This window comes from Balaenoptera physalus (genome assembly GCF_965194825.1).
Source record: "Balaenoptera physalus genome assembly, chromosome: 2".
Taxonomy (NCBI): Eukaryota; Metazoa; Chordata; class Mammalia; order Artiodactyla; family Balaenopteridae; genus Balaenoptera; species Balaenoptera physalus.
In genome coordinates, this window is record NC_138883.1 from 15,829,879 (window position 1) to 15,849,015 (window position 19,137).

The 19,137-nt window shown below is 45.0% G+C and overlaps 1 protein-coding gene across 7 annotated transcripts in view; it reads left to right on the forward strand.

Moving 5' to 3' along the window:
• KCNK10 (potassium two pore domain channel subfamily K member 10) overlaps nt 1-19,137 on the forward strand; it is a 165,671-nt gene that overhangs the window by 130,763 nt on the left and 15,771 nt on the right. For 3 of the 7 annotated variants that reach the window (XM_082451345.1, XM_082451346.1, XM_082451344.1), the window contains exons 5-7: nt 7,820-8,006; nt 12,003-12,145; nt 13,987-15,867. The exons of 1 other annotated variant lie outside the window; for it this stretch is intronic. In XM_082451345.1, the coding sequence (XP_082307471.1) occupies nt 7,820-8,006; nt 12,003-12,145; nt 13,987-14,607 (951 nt within the window). In that variant the 3' untranslated portion in view covers nt 14,608-15,867. Of the gene's footprint in view, nt 1-7,819; nt 8,007-12,002; nt 12,146-13,986; nt 15,868-19,137 lie in introns of those variants that run through there. 3 more of the 7 variants (XR_014260964.1, XM_082451347.1, XM_082451348.1) reach the window with 2 other exon arrangements.

Consider the following 19,137-nt stretch of genomic DNA (forward strand, 5'->3'; position numbering starts at 1 on the left):
CCATTCTGTTTCTTCTCACCCGTGGATTTAGCCCTGTAACTGATGGAGAGTAGTGCCTGATAAATACTTATTGAATGAAAGAATAGAAAAGTTATAGGATTCAACTTCACTCACAGCTTGGGAAATATTCTGCTAAAGAAAATTTCTCTGTTCTGGATGCTTCTGTCAAGTTGCCTCAATGCAGGGCTTCCCAGTATAAGATTTATTTCTGGGTGACTTTCAATGAAGCTGTGTTCCATTCTTATTTAAACTTCTCTGTTTCCAGTCTAACTCAAAAGTTCAAGTATATCTCTTTCTCTTCTGTTTTCTTTGTTTCTCAAACAGAGAGGTACAAGCCCAGCTGAAAGCCTTCTGATACCTCCAAAACCATTAAAAAAAAAAAATTATTTATTTATTTATTTTTGGCAGCGTTGGGTCTTCATTGCTGTGCGCGGGCTTTCCCGAGTTGCGGTGAGCGGGGTCTACTCTTCGTTGTGGTGCACGGGCGTCTCATTGCGGTGGCTTCTCTTGCTGCGGGGCATGGGCTCTAGGCACGTGGGCTTCAGTAGTTGTGGCACGCGGGCTCAGTAGTTGTGGCTCGTGGGCTCTAGAGCACAGGCTCAGTAGCTGTGGCGCACAGGCTTAGTTGCTCCGCGGCATGTGGGATCTTCCCGGACCAGGGCTTGAACCCATGTCCCCTGCATTAGCAGACGGAGTCTTAACCACTGCACCACCAGGGAAGTCCCCCCAAAATTCTTAAACCATTGTTCCATCTCTGCTTTCTATACCCCAAAGTCTTTTTCTCAATTATGCTCATCCTTCTCAAAGGCTTTCTTAATTTTTCTTGCTTCTCATTGCCTTTTTTTCTCTTGTAGTTCACACATCTTTTCCCTATAGGAGTTCTTAATGCTTATTTCATTATTCTTTATAGTTTTATGTGGATGAGCATCCCTATGGGCTTTCATTAAAAATATCTGTCTAAAAAGAAAGAAAGAAGGAAAGAAAGGGTGTAACCATTGGGAAAGGGGTTGCTCACCACTTCCCCAATAAAATTCAGGAATTTTTACAGAGATTGACTCAATAATATCCAGGTGCTTTTTTAGCTGCTGACCTAAATCTGGCTGATCTTGGGGGCTTTCTTCAAATCTTCCAACAGGCAAGATAAATAAGGCCACAGAAAATACATGCTTGTTTGTCACTTATCTTGATTCCTGGACATATAGACAGTCATTCCAGGAAGCCCACCAGAAGCTCACAGATGCCTTCTCTCTGGGCTACTCATACCCAAGGTGAGGGCATTTGAAGGCTTTCTTTTCTCCCATACTTCCTGGGTGCTCTTAGATGCTGGTTCCAGTCAACAGTGACATGGCTAAGAGATGCCAGGAAGGACGAGAAAGAGTAAAGAGCTCCTTGATAAGCCACAGTGGGGCAAGTGAACATTTTACTTACCTTGTGTGTTAGGCGGCTGCATTATGATCATTGCTCCCCAACTCCACCTCCACCAAAGCCCCCCTCGCCAGACCCTGGGCAAGGTTCTTGTCTCTCCTAGACAGCTCCAGCCAGGACTTGTCTTTCCCAATTCCTTATCTTCTTTTAGGAGAGCATTCTTAGCAGGACGCCCACTGTAATCTCACTCTTTCTTTTCCCCTTTTGTTACATGTGTTCCTTCCTGGTGAGGGGCCACAATCTAAAGAAGAGAATTCGCCTTCCTTTGAAAAGAACTTGCACCACAGTACGTGGTCTGACTTCCTTCCACCCTTCATAGTGGAATAATTACTGAGCTATCGCCAAACTAAAAAAAAAAACATGGTAACAGAGTTGAGATGATTGGGGTCTTTGAAAGAACCAAATAAACAGCATCCCCTCTTTCCCACCCAAGGTATGTACCAATTGAGAAATAAGACAAAGGAGATGACAGATTCCAACCTAATGTTACTATGTCCCCTCAACACTGGAGAATTTGGCTTATATTTGTGGAAAAATGGGTTTCCTAATACAACCTGAGAATTAGACAGGAGATCACAAGGGGGTACTTCTTGAGGGCAGCTTGTTCCCGAAAGGAAGAAGAGAGGAAGAGGCTGAATTCTCAGTTCTTGCATCACAGTCAGAGGCTGGAGAGAGGCCTGTGTGTTACAGCGTGTGGAGCCCCATGAACAAGGGAAAAAGCAGCAGGGATGGGAAGCAACACTTTTTCTATTCGGGGGCTCTTGTGTCTTGGCTACTGTGGACTGTTTGGCCAATGAACTATGACCTTGAACCCTCGTTAGCAAAGGGAGGGAGAAGAGTGAGTCTACCTTTCAGCTGTCTGTAGCCTAGTTACTGTAGTATTATTATTATATGCTTGTGTGTATGATGGTGGAGAGGGCATTTTTGGGTGGGAACATTGTTCATGTTGCTGCTGAAATCTGGGTAAAATAAATTGAGAATTTGGATAGGTGAGCAGCTGGGTGTGGCATCTATCAGGATTGCCAGGAGTTACTCTGTTGACGTGGCTCATTAGGAGGTGTCCCCATCCTCCTCTCCTTACCGTGGGCCTGCCTGTCATACCTCAGTTAAAGAGAAGGACATTCTTCAGCCACGGTTACAGCTGGGTGTTTCCTCCATTGGTGTCATCACTCATGTGTTGTTCTGATTTCTGGGGCATAGCTAACAAAGATCCAAACATCTTCTATTAGAGGTGGCACACTTTTGTATTCCACTTACAATAGCTACAAGAATATTCCTTTCTTCTCTACGAGGTGATATTTTTAATTACTGGGATGTCATTAGGTAATAACTTTGCCTTCAATGGTCAGACCAGGGCTGGGCACCATGGACAGCGCCACAAAGACTGTTTTTGGCCAAAGACTCAGATGCTCCCACCCTGCCCCAGCCAACTAGACTTTGTGTGCATGAGGAAGGAACTTTCTCTCTCTCTTTTTAACTGCTGTGTCCCTTGCAACTAGAATAACCCCTGACATGTAAAAGGTTCTTAATAATTATGTGCCGAATGAATTACCTGGTTGAATTTTAAGTGCAAAAAAATCTTGTGTTCCAATAGAGAATTATCTTCAAATGTTAAAAGCCACGGAATTTTTGAACAGAAAACTTTCAAAGATTTTAATTAAACTGTTCCTGGAGTGGAGCAGCTGAGAATTATGATTATTTCTGGATTTTAATTTTTCTTCATCCCAGGTGCACCTATGTTGGCACTTCAGTGATAAAAACAATTTAATTGTATACACCAAAAGCTTTTTCAAAAACTTTGCATGGCCATACCAGCAAAGCACTGAACTGGCCAAAAATCTGTTGGGTGCTGCAATGTGGCTCAGAGTCAAATGTTAGATATAACTTTTTTTTTTTTTTGGTATAGATACTATCCATTTGTGTAATTTGTATCTTTTTTTTTTTTTTTTTTTGGTATAGATACTATCCTGCTTTTGAGTAGGACATTTTCAGTAGGCTCCACGGAGATTTTACTGCACGATTCTTACTAATGTGTGTTTACAGTATCTCTGCCATGGAGATTATAGGCAAATGGTGTTTAACAGCTCTCCTCATAGTTCATAGAATTGCTGGTACTACATGGCTATTCGTTGTGATGTTGAAACCACTAGTTAGAATTGGACATTTAAAAAAGAAATCTTTGTGAAAAACATAATAGTATCAGAAAATAAAGTCAACTCTTTTGTGAGGCAGCTCCTATTATCTTTCCATTTTGAGAAATCATTCTCAGTTCAATTGTATTACCATGGTGATGTGTTTGCATTTCAACAAAACAAAACTGAACCATAAACTAGAGCTCTGCATGTCTAGCTCCTGTCCTAGGGTTTTTATTGCAGTGTCTTTATTATTGAATAAAATCCCCAATGTCCTGGCTAAAAATCACAGCAAATAAACAGTTTCTCAGCCATACACAACAATCTGGATTGCTAATCTCAGAATTCTAAGAAATCTCATAAAAGTGAAAAGAAGAATAGATATTAGAGAGGGGTAAAAAATCAAAAAAGAAATAGCCCACAAATGAACAGAAATATACTTGTTCTCTAAAATAAGATTGTGGAAGTAAACAAACAGGGGAAGACCACTATGCTTGATGAGAATTGGATGTGTGGCTTAGCCCTCTGAGGTCTGAAACAAGTAAACACTACCAGAATTGTCAGCACATGAATCCTGTCTCAAAGGAGAGCTCTTAGAGCTGGCTCCCCTGCCTCCCATTTATGAAATGTATTTTGCTCTTTGGAACAATTGCACATAATTTTGACAACGAAAAGAACTGTACAGGAGGTGTGGTTTGAGTTCCTCAAAAATTCCTACAGTTAGTGCCAATCGGACGTGGGAAATAGTATTGCATGATACCATTTGCATAAGGAGAAGGAAAAACCACATCATCTATTCTAATCAAAAAAGTGTGAAAACAAGATTTGGATAGATATGTACAACTATTCTATCACTTCTGCCCAAATATTGTATCAAACCATCTCTTCCCAGATAACAATTTTGTTAGCCTAAAAACACATTAGCTCAGTCAGATCTGGGCTCTCACAAAGCTTTTTGCTAGCTGCTCTGCCTGTTGGTAAATAAGCAATGGGATTTTGCCTAGCAACCCCACCATGGAAACACAGCTTGACTCCCTAAGTGGTGGGGGAGTTAGGCGGGTGGTTCAAGGAACCCAAGGGCTGTGCCTTTCAGGGACCCTCTGCAGCTGGTTCCTGACACCACAACCATTAAAGGCAATTCTTGTCAGTTTCACAAGGATGATGAAAAACTTGGGGGAAATTAATTAAAAGGCAAATAAAAAAGCTTCCAAGATTGTGAGCTGAGACTGTCTGAGAGCTCAGTCCAGAGTCAGCACAAAAGAACCAAGGGAGAATGAGGCCTTTTTTCTTATTGAAAAGGAGGTAATTATAGGAGATAATGTATCCAGGAAGGGAAAACCAGCAGTGACCACCTGAAGCTAAACAAAGATTATCTTAAGCCAGATGTGAGGGAACATTCCTCAGTAGCAAAGGGCAACATTAAATCCGGGAATGTCCACATTTAAGGAAAGCCTTGAACTTTTACATCAGAGATGATTGCTAACAATCATCAAGCATTTAGCTGGCACTGTGCTGAGCTTTTACACACTTGTTTAATCTTCCAAACAATCCTATGAGGTGGATTCTCTTACCTCCATTTTTAGAGGAAGAAACTGATGCACAGAAAAATTGAGAATCTTGCCCAAGGTCACTCAGTCATTTAGCAGCAGGGATAGGATGTGTCTCAAGCAGGCTGCCCCTAGACGCCAAGTTCTTAAACACCATTTTACCGTAGTAGTGAATGGGTGCAGAGCTAATGAGGGTAAGAAGCCCAGAGATCACTGGATGACGTGTTTGTGGTTCCAGCTTGAAAGCTACAGTTTCAAATGTTCAATTAAGGCAACTGTTCTTTTTTTTTTTTTAAGTGTCTAGAGGGTAGCAAAAACATGAGTATCCAGAATAACAGATATTGCCAAAATCTTACACCCATATTTCTTCCTTTTATAGTGAAGTATGGGTATACGCGATTTCATACACCTACACACACGCACGTGCATGCAAGACACTTGATTTCGTAAGTTCCTAAAATACTGTGATGACTAAATTCTCCAAGGATTCTCTGAGCATCACCCTAGGATGTCTGGAGGAAGGAGCCCAGGGACATGTTGGTTGGCTTGGGCAGTGAGAAGTGGTGAAATGTTTACCTTGCAGATAAACTCTCCAACAGATAATGCAATTAAGACTCCACCATCTAGCCTTTGTTACACACCTTCCTCTCTTCTACCAAACAAATGCTGTCCGGTGCCATCTTCCCTTCTGCCCACCTCCTGGAGCCTGGGAATGTCTCCAGCTTCCTCCGTACATGCTGCTCTCTTTTGCCAATCTCAACCTCATTTGGATTGCAGTTGCATTCGCATCCTAATTTCTGACTTAACTAGTGTCTCCCAAACATTTAATTCACTTTAATTTCATTATGCATTTGAGGAGGACGATTTACTGAGGGAGAAAATGATGTTCCCATTGCCGGCAATTAGATTAACTTAATGATCTATGGTAAAAATCTCTTTTTGGGCTTTGGATTTTTGTACATGTTTACAAACAAAGCTAGGCTAATAATAACTAATTTCCTGGATTCTCAGAGGGGCCTTAACTGCCCCCTCAAAGTTCTATAATATCCTATTTGGAAATTCATGAAATGGGTAAAACGTTCCTTGTGGTTCTCAGATAATTTATCTTGTCACAGTACTTGCATTTGTGAAAAAATGGTATTTTCATATGCAGTTTCAAAAATATCAATAAATTATCTTTTTTTTTTTTTTCTGATGGCTTTTCTGAGGAGATGGGGAGGGAACTATATAAAAGCATGGATCAATTTCTTTTTTCCTGTTCCCACTTTATATACTGAGTACTCTCTTAGGAGTTGGAGAACTTGACTCCTTTTTATAAAGGATTGTATGTCTTTAGCTTTTCCTACGAATATTTAGGGGAATATACTGATCCAGGAACTGGAGTGTAAATAGTGCTGATTGAGATTTGTGCAAATAAATATTCTCCACTATTCCTATCATTTACCTGCCCATTCCATTCTGCCGTCTTGAACATGCCTGGGACTCAGGACCCCAGGCAGGTGGGACGGATGGTTTTGAGGCATGATTACAGAGAAGAGCAGCCTCTCCACTCCTTTTCCAGCTCTTTTGTCCCTTGGCGTTTTCCAGTGAAGAGGTGCTACTGATGTTTGTCTCCATAAGTCAAGGAGGAAGAGGAGAATGAGAGGAAGGGAAACAGAATCATCATCAACCTTCCTATCTCGGAGACCTAGTCATTGCCTAGCATTTCCTGGTCGAGCCGAGTGGCTGATGGTAGAAGAATCTCTCTTGACCATTTCTCTCCTGGGAAACCTGGCTGACGTGACCCTGCTGGGATGGAAGTTTAGGAATTCCTGGACAGTGACGGGATCGCTCAGTGACAAGTTTTTATTCTCAGTCTTCCGTCCGAGAGGGGAATCAGGAAGGCCTATTCCTCACGGACGGTAGTCTGGTTTCTTTCCTTAGGGGAGCACTCTGGCAACTTTGAACTGGTGAATCGTTGAGTAACTTGAAAGTCGGTTTCCATCACTGCGCACCGCACTGAGATCACACCAGAATCCGCATCTTGGCTCTGCCCCTAATTAGCAGCATTTTATGCAAGCTCCTTACCCTTGTTGGCTTCTTTTTGCATCTGTAAAATGAGGTGTATGAATGCAAAGTTCTCTCGGTACTCTGGAGGTTCTCTGCTCTCTAAGTTACCGGAAGGCAATGACTAGAAAATAGATCACATGGTGAGCATTTCCATGACGTAAATGTGTACTTTTGCAGAAACTCAATCTAGGCAGTGTACAAAGGGCCAGGCACTCTGGTGTTAAATATATATTTATGATGGTATGTGGCTTTGGTTGAGTAATGGTGCTAGGGTCCCCTGATGACAGTCTCTAATGGCAAATTGGGAGCTTTGAGAAGACCTTAAGGGATTATTCAGTTTAGACGCAATGCCAGTGTTGTCTTGAGTGCCATTCAATAGGACACCAGTGTGCCTCCAGTCTATCTCTGGACTCCATGGGCATGATTCTTTTGCTAAACCCCAAGCTAAGTGGGGTTTCTTGCCCAAGGACCCCTAGACCCCCTGAAAACTTCTGAATGTGCATTTGTCTAGGAGAGGGTCCACAGCTTTCATCAGATTCTCACAAAGCTGCCCATGACCAAAGAGAGGTTCAAAGCCACTGATGTTTTTTTCTCTACCTCTGTCTTCCGAATCCAGGGTGATGGAGCTGACTTGCCTATCTTTCTTTCTCTTTTGCTGTTCTTTAGAAAAAGCAAGTGAGTCAGACCAAGATCCGGGTCATCTCAACTATCCTGTTCATCTTGGCCGGCTGTGTTGTGTTTGTGACAATCCCCGCTGTCATTTTCAAATACATTGAGGGGTGGACGGCCCTGGAGTCCATTTACTTTGTGGTGGTCACTCTCACCACGGTTGGCTTTGGTGATTTTGTGGCAGGTAAGCACCCTGGGCATCCCAGTTACCAGGGCCCTGGTGGGGAAGATATTCTGTTGGCAGTGCTTTTCCAAACCGTGAGAAAAGATGCGGGAGAAGCAAATGAAAAAGGCTCAGCCTCACTGCTGCTGTGCCCAGGCTTGTTTCAGACCCGTGGTCCTGTGCGGTGTAAACAGCAGCAGGCTGCTGCCTTGAAAGCAAGCCAGCCTCTCCCTCCCCAGGTTGCAGATTGCCCTTATCACCATATGAATTATGAGTGAAATGAATTTCTCTTTGGATTTTGGACTTCTGAATTGTATTAAGGCTCCTTGAATCAATTGATAAAGGCTGTATTAGCAAGTGGCAAATATGAAACTCTGGAGAAATTAGCATAGAGTTTAGTCTGCAGTGATCTGCAGATTAAGCTGCCTGACGCTGAGGCGAGAGCCACGGTCCCTGCAAAAGTTGTCCCGGGCATGTCCGGATGCAAGACTTAAGACTCAGGTGACTACCAGGAACTGAAAACCGCCCCGAGGGAATATAATATTATATATAATATAATGGATTCTGCATGAATGTATATAGGAGAAATAGCCTTCATTGTAAAAATAAATGCCAATGAACTGTGCTTAAGGAAGCAAAAGAAAACCACCATCAAATTCATCTAGGGACTGGGAGCTTGAAAATTGAGATCAGATCTGACACCTTATGTGTACCACTTTCCGAGTGTGGTAGGAAGGCAGGAATAGAAGGAGGAGGCCATCCTTCTCTTTCCTAATGGAATAGTTCTAGGTGGTCAGAGAGTTGATCATTTTCTACTTCAAGAAGTGAACACTCTGACCAAGCAAGTCTATCATAAGTTATACATTTATAGAGGACAGGGATCTCCTCTCCCGGAATCTGGAAAACAGCAAATTCTGGAGAGGGTGTGAAGGCTGGTCAGCAGGTGCATGGGTATCTCCAGGTTAATTCTGGAGTGATTTTGTAGCTATTCCAACTGGGAAGATGAAGACTGAAGTCCACTTTGTAGAAAGAGCAGTTTTAATTTTTTCTTCCTTTTTATTGGCTAAGGACTAAGAACTGCAAAGTCAAAGTGATTAAAACTTGTTTACAAAGAGCCCGAGGCCTGGGACCCCACCAATCTGTCCTCATGCACAGTGCTGAACCATTGTGCAGCTCCTCAGCTTGGGCAAGAGGTCACTTGATGCCATTTGATGAGAGGCCTGAAGCTCTGGAAAGACACCACACAGAGAAATGAGGGAAGTAAGAGGACCACTGTCCGGTTAATTCCTTAGCGTCCTCCATAGCTGCACTGTGGGAAAACTCAGCTGAGGTTCCGATCCCAGGTAAACGCATGTAACGGCAGCTGCAGTTTAGAGCTATCTCACCAACATCTTTAAGTCCCCCAAAGCATCATTTGCACTCTGTTGTGCTGCACAGCCCCCTGTGCTAACAGTGGCCTGTCTGGAGGACTGTCTTCTGGAGGGCACTTATGGTAAACCCTGCTCTCTAACCAAGCGCTCAGTTCCATCTGTCAATCTGTTCATCTGGGGCACAAATAGCACAGCCTTGGGAATATGAGATTTAAAAAATTACTTGTGATTTAAATTTATTATTTGTCCTTATGAGCCACCATGGGCTGTGACCACGTAGCACACACCAGCACACTTGACCTGATGTTTACTTACCTGGTAAGGGTGTGACTGCCACTAGAACTGTTTTTTTTGTTTTTAATGATCTTTAACAGTGGAAGATTTTAATGGAGCAAATGGCCAAATCTACAGATAAACACGGAGAATTGTTAGAATGTTTTAAAGTCTGTTTTTGTTGTAACTGGCTGAGAGAAAATGGACATGTTTTCCCCATGGGTTTTTGATAACGGTGGTTGTACCTGTAAATATGTCTCCCACAGAGTACCTTTTTTTTTTCTTTTAGTTTTTATTTTATATTGGAGCAGAGTTGATTAACAATGTTGTGTTAGTTTCAGGTGTACAGCAAAGTGATTCAGTTGTACGTATACATGTATCTATTCTTTTTCAAATTCTTTTCCCACTTAGGTTATTACAGAATATCGAGCAGGGTTCCCTGCATAGCACTGTTTTAATTCCCTTACTCACCGCAGATTACAGAGCCATATTTCCTTTGTCCTGAAGTCTCTGCAGACTCGGGTCTTCTATAATTCACGGTGCTGACTGCAATTGGACGAGGCCCTTCTAAACTGCAGTTTCCAGGGCTTACATAGACCAATCTGAAGAATGCATGCCTTAGAACACTGGAAGTGTGTCACAACCTTTTGGCAATACTTTTAAGAGCAAAAGGGAAGGATGCCCGTCATTTAAAAAGATACATTAACAAGAGCTGAGCGTTGCTGTGATTTGACAAGGCATCAATTCAGAAGTATCGATCAGAGCAGCGATCACCATGCAGGATCAAGTGCTGGTTTATTTTGTAGCTGACTCACCTTAGGACCGTCTAACAACATGACAAGCATTTTGGACCCTGACTGGGAGCACACACCGAGTCCTGCATCCCAGGCTAGCAGCTGATAAAGGAACAGGCAGCCTTGTTCGCTAGCGCGCCCTAGTGACAATCTTTTTTGGGTGATGGTGACTTGTGAAGGTAAATATTTATTTTTAGATAGCTCCAAGGAGAAAGCTGCAGAGTTCTCTAGCCTAGCGCAGAGATGAAATGAACCTCAAACCCCACTTAATGTTGCAGAAACTCCAACTGTATCCTAGAGAAAGCTGAGCGGGGAGAGTTGCCCGAAAGGGAAAAACAAGGCAGCTACACCAAACCGAGGGGGGCGGTTTGCCACAGAGCCCTTTAGCAAAATTCGGAATTCTAATTTTAAGAAGTGGCTGTAGCTATGGAGACCTCGAGGGCGGCTTTGCAAAGTGGGTTTGGTCACCCCGAAAAGAGCCACAAGCCACAGTGCCTGCCCAGCTGCCTTTGGGAGGTATTCTTGATACCATAAGAGCCCAGTATGGATTCAAGGATGCTAGATGAGGTTACGAACATGCCCCAGTGGGAAAGTCCAGTGATCACCCACCATGTGGTACCGTAATTACCAATCCATGGCTCAAGTTGGCTCTCTTAGAAATGGCCACCTGCCTGCTTCAGTGGGCAACGACATCTCACAGGGTGAGAGCAAGGCTGGTAGTTATTTCATGGAGCTTCCTTACTTCTTTAGGAGAGGGGGCTGGGCTTGGAATCCCTTTTGCATGGCTACCTTAGGCAGTGCCTGTAGGAGGCCTTAGAATAAATAGGCTAATTACTTGGAACCATGACTGGTCCTTTCAATGGGACAGCCAGTCAATGCAGTCAGGCAACTAGTCAATTTGGTCTGATGGATTTTTACTGTAATCCCTATTTGTAAAGGGATTGAACTAGCTGGGCTTGAAGGTCCCTTTTCGTTCTAGCGCGGTGATCCTAATTGCTCAGTCTAACTGACCCTATGGATTAACATCATGTAAACACCATCCATTGGTTAGCATTAAATCACTATTGCTTGGGTCCGAGTCTCAGGAATACCATTAAGTCTAGTATTACTTCCATACGTCTACTCATCTCTTGGTAAATGCATGTGTGCTTAAGAAGGAAATGGTTCCAAGAGTTCCAAACCATTCGGGATTATTTAATGATATTTTATTATTATTAAATTTAAGGCAGTTCAAGAAAAACTTGACACCTGGGCCTGCTCTGTTGTCCTCTAATTCAAGTCATTCATCGTCAAGCTCAGGTTTAGACTAGGTGGATCAGGTTGGCCACTGAATATTTTTTGTTACGAGTATTATGGTTAGTGGTCAAGATTCAGAGGAAGTTAAGCCACAGGTCAGGCTACTTTAGGGAAGAGACACGTCTTTTCCTTGCCATCCCACCGATGTCACATTGTGTATTACAGCAAGCCTAGTAGCTGTTAGATGGTGATGGATAACATTTCTGCTACACAGACTGGGATATGTTTGCTCTGCGAAGACCATATGCTAGATCCTGGTTAAAGTAACGTTTGGTTGTTTTCAGGGGGAAACGCTGGCATCAATTACCGGGAGTGGTATAAGCCCCTAGTGTGGTTTTGGATCCTTGTTGGCCTTGCCTACTTTGCAGCTGTCCTCAGTATGATCGGAGATTGGCTACGGGTTCTGTCCAAAAAGACAAAAGAAGAGGTAGGACCCCCTTCCAGATTCTATGAATGTTCCTGAGATCAGATAAGCTCGTGTTAAGAATTACCTATCTCTATTCTATGGGCTAGACTGTGTCCTACTAAATGGAGGGCTCCTAGGCGTCCTCGTTTTGAATCCTGGAATTGTTTTAAATGCCAGGCTAAATGGAATAGCAGTTATTTCTGGATCCTTTTTTGGCAGATGCGAAAATCTGATGACCCACCAGCCCACAGCTCCTGGAAAGACTAGTAAACAACAACTTATTTTTAAAAAAGAAATGAAAAGAAAAACAAACAAACATAGCAGAGGTAGATTACAGTTGAGGGAGGTGTGCAATTGTCCCCAATCAGCAAATATGTGAATTTTTCTCAATTCCCTATGAGACTGAAGTTACTGAACTGTGGCTGGCCATGGGGAAGTGAACTCAAGGGGTCCCTTTCACTTATGCCCCCTCTTGGTTGTCAGATCTGTAGAAACAAGTATATCTCTGTGGCCAGGGGCACACAGCCTTTCCTTCCTCAAATAAATGTGCATGGAAACCTACACAGAGGCAAGAAAAGGAAGGCATAAGGAGAAAAGGTAGATTTTGCTTTTTTAAAAAAATGTCCACGTAGTTCATCTGGAAAGAGAGGAAAAGAAATAAGAAAGAAGGAGGGCAAAGTAAAGAGAAGGAAAGTGCTAAAGAAAGGAAAGGAGATAAAACCCAAAGAAACACAATGAGGGGCAGCCTCTTTAAGGGTGACTGTTCCCTTCCCAGAACGCGGTCATTTGATGTGGAAGGCCCCAGGAGAGCGTAGTTGAATGGAGACATCTCCCAGATCACTCCTGGGGGCAATGCTTTAATTTTCCTGGCTTGCATAAGCCATGTCAATGCACTCTCCAGTCTGATTCCCCAGATAGCTAACTGACCTGCTGAAAATCAGCTGTAACAAAAGAGAAAGCCACAGCATAAATACTGACGTTTCTCAATGCAAAAATCCGAGTTACTCATCTGTACAGGAAAGCATGAGACTTTAACTAATAGCCCTCCTGAAAAAGAGCCCAGAGATTTGGGATTGATCCTCATGCAAAACTTCACTCTAAGGCAGTGTGTTCTGTGGGCTTTGGCAGAACACGCCCCCTTCCTGCACCTTGACCCTGGAAATTTGGTTACCATGTGCCCTGGGGGGGTCTTCTTAAACCAGGGTTAGCACAAGGCCATAGCGCGGCCCAGATATAGGGTGACCACCTTGACCCGTGTGCCCAGGACTGAGGACTTTCCCTTTTAAAAGCGGGACATTCCCAGGCTAACTGGGACAGGTGGGTCACCTTACCCAGATAGAGATCGATCTTGGAGGGACAGGGAAGGGCAAAGGACCTGCTGAACACCTGCTTTGTGTCTGCTGAACAACAAGCTAGATGCATGCCTGCCTCACGTAACAGGAAAAACCCTGTGAGCTCGGCACGACCGCCCCGGAGTTATGCTGGAGGAACGAGGCCAGACGATTAAAAAGGGGGCGGAAACAACGGGAACTCAGGCCTGTCCGACTCCAAACATTGATCTCTGCCCCAGAATGCCAAACGCCTCTCCCTCAGTCACGGTCTCCAGATCTCAAGCTTCCGTCGGGTTCCCCAGCAGGTGTGCCTTCCCGAGCCACGTTAGACCCGAGCCATTCGGAGGTGGGTGTCTAGGCGGCAGGAAGGGCGAGGGCAGAGGCGGCCTCCCGACCCTCCCCGCTGGGCCATGCGGGCCCCGCCCCGGCCTCCTTCCCGTGGGGACACCCGAGGGCTGCGCGCCTGGGGCGGATCGCCGAGGCGGAGCGGAACCGCCTCAGCGCGCGGCTGTTCTCCCGTCTCTCCGCCAGGTGGGTGAAATCAAGGCGCACGCGGCCGAGTGGAAGGCCAACGTGACGGCGGAGTTCCGGGAGACGCGGCGGCGGCTGAGCGTGGAGATCCACGACAAGCTGCAGCGGGCGGCCACCCTCCGTAGCATGGAGCGCCGGCGCCTGGGCCTGGACCAGAGGGCACACTCGCTCGACATGCTCTCCCCGGAGAAGCGCTCCGTGTTCGCCGCGCTGGACGCGGGCCGCTTCAAGGCCTCGTCCCAGGACAGCATCAACAACCGGCCCAACAACCTGCGCCTGCAGGGCTCCGAGCAGCTCAGCAAACACGGGCAGGGCGCCTCCGAGGACAACATCATCAACAAGTTCGGGTCCACCTCCAGACTCACCAAGAGAAAGAACAAGGACATCAGAAGGACCTTGCCCGAGGATGTTCAGAAGATCTACAGGACCTTCCGGAACTACTCCCTGGATGAGGAGAAGAAAGAGGAGGAGGCGGAAAAGGTGTGCAACCCGGACCACTCCAGCACGGCCGTGCTGACGGACTGCATCCAGCCGCAGGCCGAGACGGAGAATGGCGCGGTCCCCGCCGACACCAAAGACAGGGAGGGCGAGGACAACGCGTTACTTGAAGGCAGAAGCTAAACGGTAAGGACACTGGACTTGACCGAGCGTTGTGGGTTTTGTTTTTGTTGTCTTTTTTTTAATTCACCCTGAGACACGTGCCTTAAACAAGACTTCTCGTGAGTCGGAAATTACATAGCATCGAAGAGTCTATTTCACTGTGCCATAAACGACTGAGAAAGCTTGCTCTGCCAAAAGGAATCAAAGAACAAGGACTTCACTTTCCATCACGACCGACCGCAGGACACCCAGGGAGCCTTCGCAGGCATAGGAGGTCACGGCCGTAGAGGTCGAGGGCACGTCCAGGCGACGCTGTGCCCCAGTGAAGCACCGCCCCGCTATGGCGGGTAGAAAAGGGCAGCTATTCCTTAGACCAGCCGTCTGAAAGGAACAGGTGTGTCTTTCAAATGGAGTCATTTCCTGAACCTACCGTTAGTGATATGTGCGCACACAGAAGGGGACTGGATTGGGGGGTGAAGTGGTACTTGTAACTTGGGTTAGAGTGGACATTTTGGAATGTTGCTCTGAGCTCCAGTTTTGATACAAACCGTTCAGTGCATACCTAGCCTTTCTAAGCTCCAAATGAATGTCCTTGGGACCCGGGAGCACCTGGAATTTGTTGGAAGCAGATCAGAGCACACATATTAAAAGGTGCAATTGCTTCCCTCATTACAAAAGAAAAAAAAAATCACAAACATATCACACTGTGGATACTACCTTAACCAATGACAGAAGCCTACTGAATTTTGTCTTTCTCACAGGGGCAGGTAGTCCAAAAGAACTTGCAAGCATTGGTGAAAACTCAGCCTCAGCCGCTGCATGGTTACACGCAAAAATCATGCGTTTTCCTCAGTGGGTGCAATGGTGAAAATAAACTGGCTTTTGAAATGTTCATGTTCACTTTTCCAGTGGAACTTCTGTTACAATTTGTTTTGATAAGGGGGTGGGGGGGGGAAATACCAAAACTATTGCCTTGCATGATGCCGGTGGCTTGCTGTTCTGTCTAGCTGATCCTAAATTTTTATAGACATCCTGCATGTCTGAGACACACCAAGGAGGACCATGGCATCATTCCATCTCAGGGCTTCTTGTCCCTTTGGGTGTCTTAGGGTAGACATAGTGATCCGAGGCCCAATCTTGCTATCTGCAAACAAAAGGAAAATTAATCCCTCAACCAACCCTTGTACAAGGAGATTGAATTGTTTTCATTGCTTGCAGCTTAAGTGCCATTATTGCCATTTAAAAAAGATAATACTTAAAAGAAGTATTTGAAAGATTTCACTTTCATGTGTGGGTGTTCCTTTATTCCGAAAGCATCCCTTATTTTCCTTTGCTCCTTTCTCTCCTCGCACCTGCTAGTCACTAAAATTGGAACACCGCTGGGATTGATTGTTTCTAGGCAAACAGTAACCAACACGTGGTGATAATTATGATTGTTCCATGAGGTTAGAACATCCAGTGAAGGAAAGGGGGGAGTGGCGAGTCATAGGTTTGGAGAGGAAGATTCTAAGTGAATTTTTATCAGAAAGGGAAAAACATGTACTAGGCCAACCATCCTGTGTGTGCCTCAGCCTTTTTCAGAGTTGGCTGGCCATTATAATGGTTCAAACTTAGCTATTTGTGCCACACACTTAAACATTTGGACCTGGCAACACTGGGAAGTTGCTGGTTATGGGCCTCCCAGGGTCGGTGCCACTGTTTGCAGATGTCACATAACTAATACAGAGTAGATTTATCACAAGATCACAGGACTAGCAGAGACTTCCAGAAACCATCTAATGCTTTCTGGACTTTCAGGGAAAATTATACCCACCACATCCTTGACTACTGGAACCACGGCAGACCTCTTCCTGCCCATTTCCCCAAAATGCACAGCTCTCCCTTGTCTAGAGCACATGCAGCCCTCCTGCCCTCCGCCCCCCCCCCATTTTAAGCTCTATTTAAAGTTTTGGCATTGCTTTTGGGAAGGAGCCAAATAAGAATCAAGTTTGATGAGACCCCTCCTGTCTGAGGTCGGTTTCCGTTTATGCCTCCACGGGGCTGTGGCTCACTGGTGACATCCTGTGTCCACATAGTAATAAATAGACACTTGGAAAACGATGTATATGCGGGTGTGGGTGTTGGTTCTTACTATGGGAATCATTCCTGCCTGACATAAAATGTGTTTTAAGAAATTGGTAGATAACTTGGACTTTCTTATTCTGTCAAGTTAAAAGCTTCCTGATTAAACTGTCCAAGGATCTCATTCATTTGGGTTTCCACCCTCTGTTACTTGGTACCTTCTTTATAATAGTGGGTTAAAATTCTAGACCCTATAGGCAAATCTGGCCAAGCGGCCTCCCTGTCTTGTATCCAGTGGCTTCCATGGGCCAGGCTCTAGATGAGGCACTTTATGGGCGTGGGCTCACTGAAACCTCCCAGCAATACTCTCCGGGAAGTGTTTGCAAACCCATTATACAGATGAAGACACAGAGGCTCAGGGAAGCTAAGTGAGTAACTTACCTAAGAGCACATAGCAAGAAGGTGGTGGAGCTGGTATTCAAAGCCTATCTGACCAAAGTCTGCTTTTGACTTTGCTACAGCGTCCATGTCATGCACCCTTGTGAATGTGAGTGTGCGTGTGTTTGTGTGTGCATGTGTGTCTTTCTAGTTTCATGGACACAGCATACAGAGGTGGGGAGAAGATCTTTACTACCAAGACGGTATGAGGTCTTTGTGTAAACATGGCCTAACGAGTTGCCCTTGCAGATGCTTATTGGACATTATTTTGGTTTTAGTTCTGGGAATGCTCTAGGTGGCATCCTTTCTGTATTGTTAAAAATGCCCTTTGAAAGCACGCTTTTGCACTTTACTTGCTTATCCTGCAGGAACTCGGCATACAGCTGGAATAAAACAATTCAAAGCTCTAAGCTGCACACACTCGCCCAGACGAGTCAAATCACAGTAATACGGAGGGATCGAAAATAGCCCTTGCCTGGGAGTTCCCCAAGTACAGATGGGGCCGAGGCCCTGACGAATAAAGTCGAAGAAGAGCCCACCCTTTGTGGCGATTGATCCATTAGCTCTGTGGGCAGAGAGTTTGACAAGCTATAACGTACTCCCCAGAGGAGAAGCTGAGACTTCACTTCGTGTGTACAAGCTAAGATTTGGGGGGAGGCCAGTTGTTTTGGAGTTGCTTGAAATTTACCTTCTTAAGATGGGGCCAAGTAACACGTAGAATTTGCGTGGATAAGGCAAAGCTACTACAAATTCTACGTACACATGGGCACAGCCCCGTCCTTCCAACCTGCACTTCCCACCCCACCATCGACCTGGAGAAAACGTTTTGATTTTGCACACGGATAGAGCACAGGGGCAGTAACTTCAGCACGCAGGGTCTGTTGTTTCTCCTGGCAATTGGGTATTGAATTTTTCCTCCACAACGGATCTGGTGAGAACCAAGGGACAATTTGGAGAGACTTCAGCTCAATGCCCAGTCCTAACCCAATAGTGACTCTAGGACTTTATCACTTTTGGGGAACGGCCTTACGTGTGTGTAGGTAGGGGTGTCCCCGACCTACAGCTAAGGTGACTGCGACTGTTTGTCTATGCTCCCCAGTCCCAGACTGTGATCTTGGGCCCCTCCGGCCCCTTGCCTATATCTCTGTTACCTCATCAGCACATCAAGGGAGTGGAACACAGCTAATCGTTAAGGTCCCTTTTAGTTCTGCAGTTCTCTGACCAAACACTCCCTGGTCCATGAGTTAATTAAATTTATTAAGAACATTACTACCTGGGTTTGTAAACACTGACTAATGGGCCCCACTCATTTTAGGCGAAGATGAGAGCTTAGTCTCTTGCCCTTTGGGATTTGTTTTCTTGGTGATTGATGGAGACCAGATGTATTTGGGAGCCTGGTATCCACATTAGGTCTGTGCCCTGTGTAGACTCACTCTGTCACCTTACAGCACACTGTCACCTAGGGGACTCATGCCATGTGGGCATTTTTTGCATGATGTTAAGACTAAAGAATTTTAAGCTGTTATTATTTGCAGTCAATTGTAGTAAAGTTTACCTTTGATTACTTTATGAATTCATATACTATAGACAGACATTTCTTACTCAGACTCCTACACACACACACACACACACACACACACACACACACACACACACACACACACAGAGGAATGGCTGCTTTGGGTTCTGTGAGGACTGTTCCATGTTGAAAGTCCTAGCTGTACCAGACGTCAGCAAACCACCCTTGCCTCCCTCTGAGATGATACTTCTTGGCTGAGTCGATTGTCGATGCTGCTCATGTATTTGTATGCTTAGTTTTGGGGGTTAGTGAGAATGTGGCCAGAATTTGGGTAGGGCAGATTTTTACTCACTGTATTGGGTAAGAATGTAGACCATTCCAATGTGCACTATGGTTTCTGAACCACAGGAAAACAAACAAACATGCAGAGACTCTCTAAAAAAATAAGATAACACAAAGCCAGTACTGCATTTCATGTCTCTGCTTCCTGCATCCCACTCATGTTTTCAGGGGGGAGGGTGATATTCTTTCTC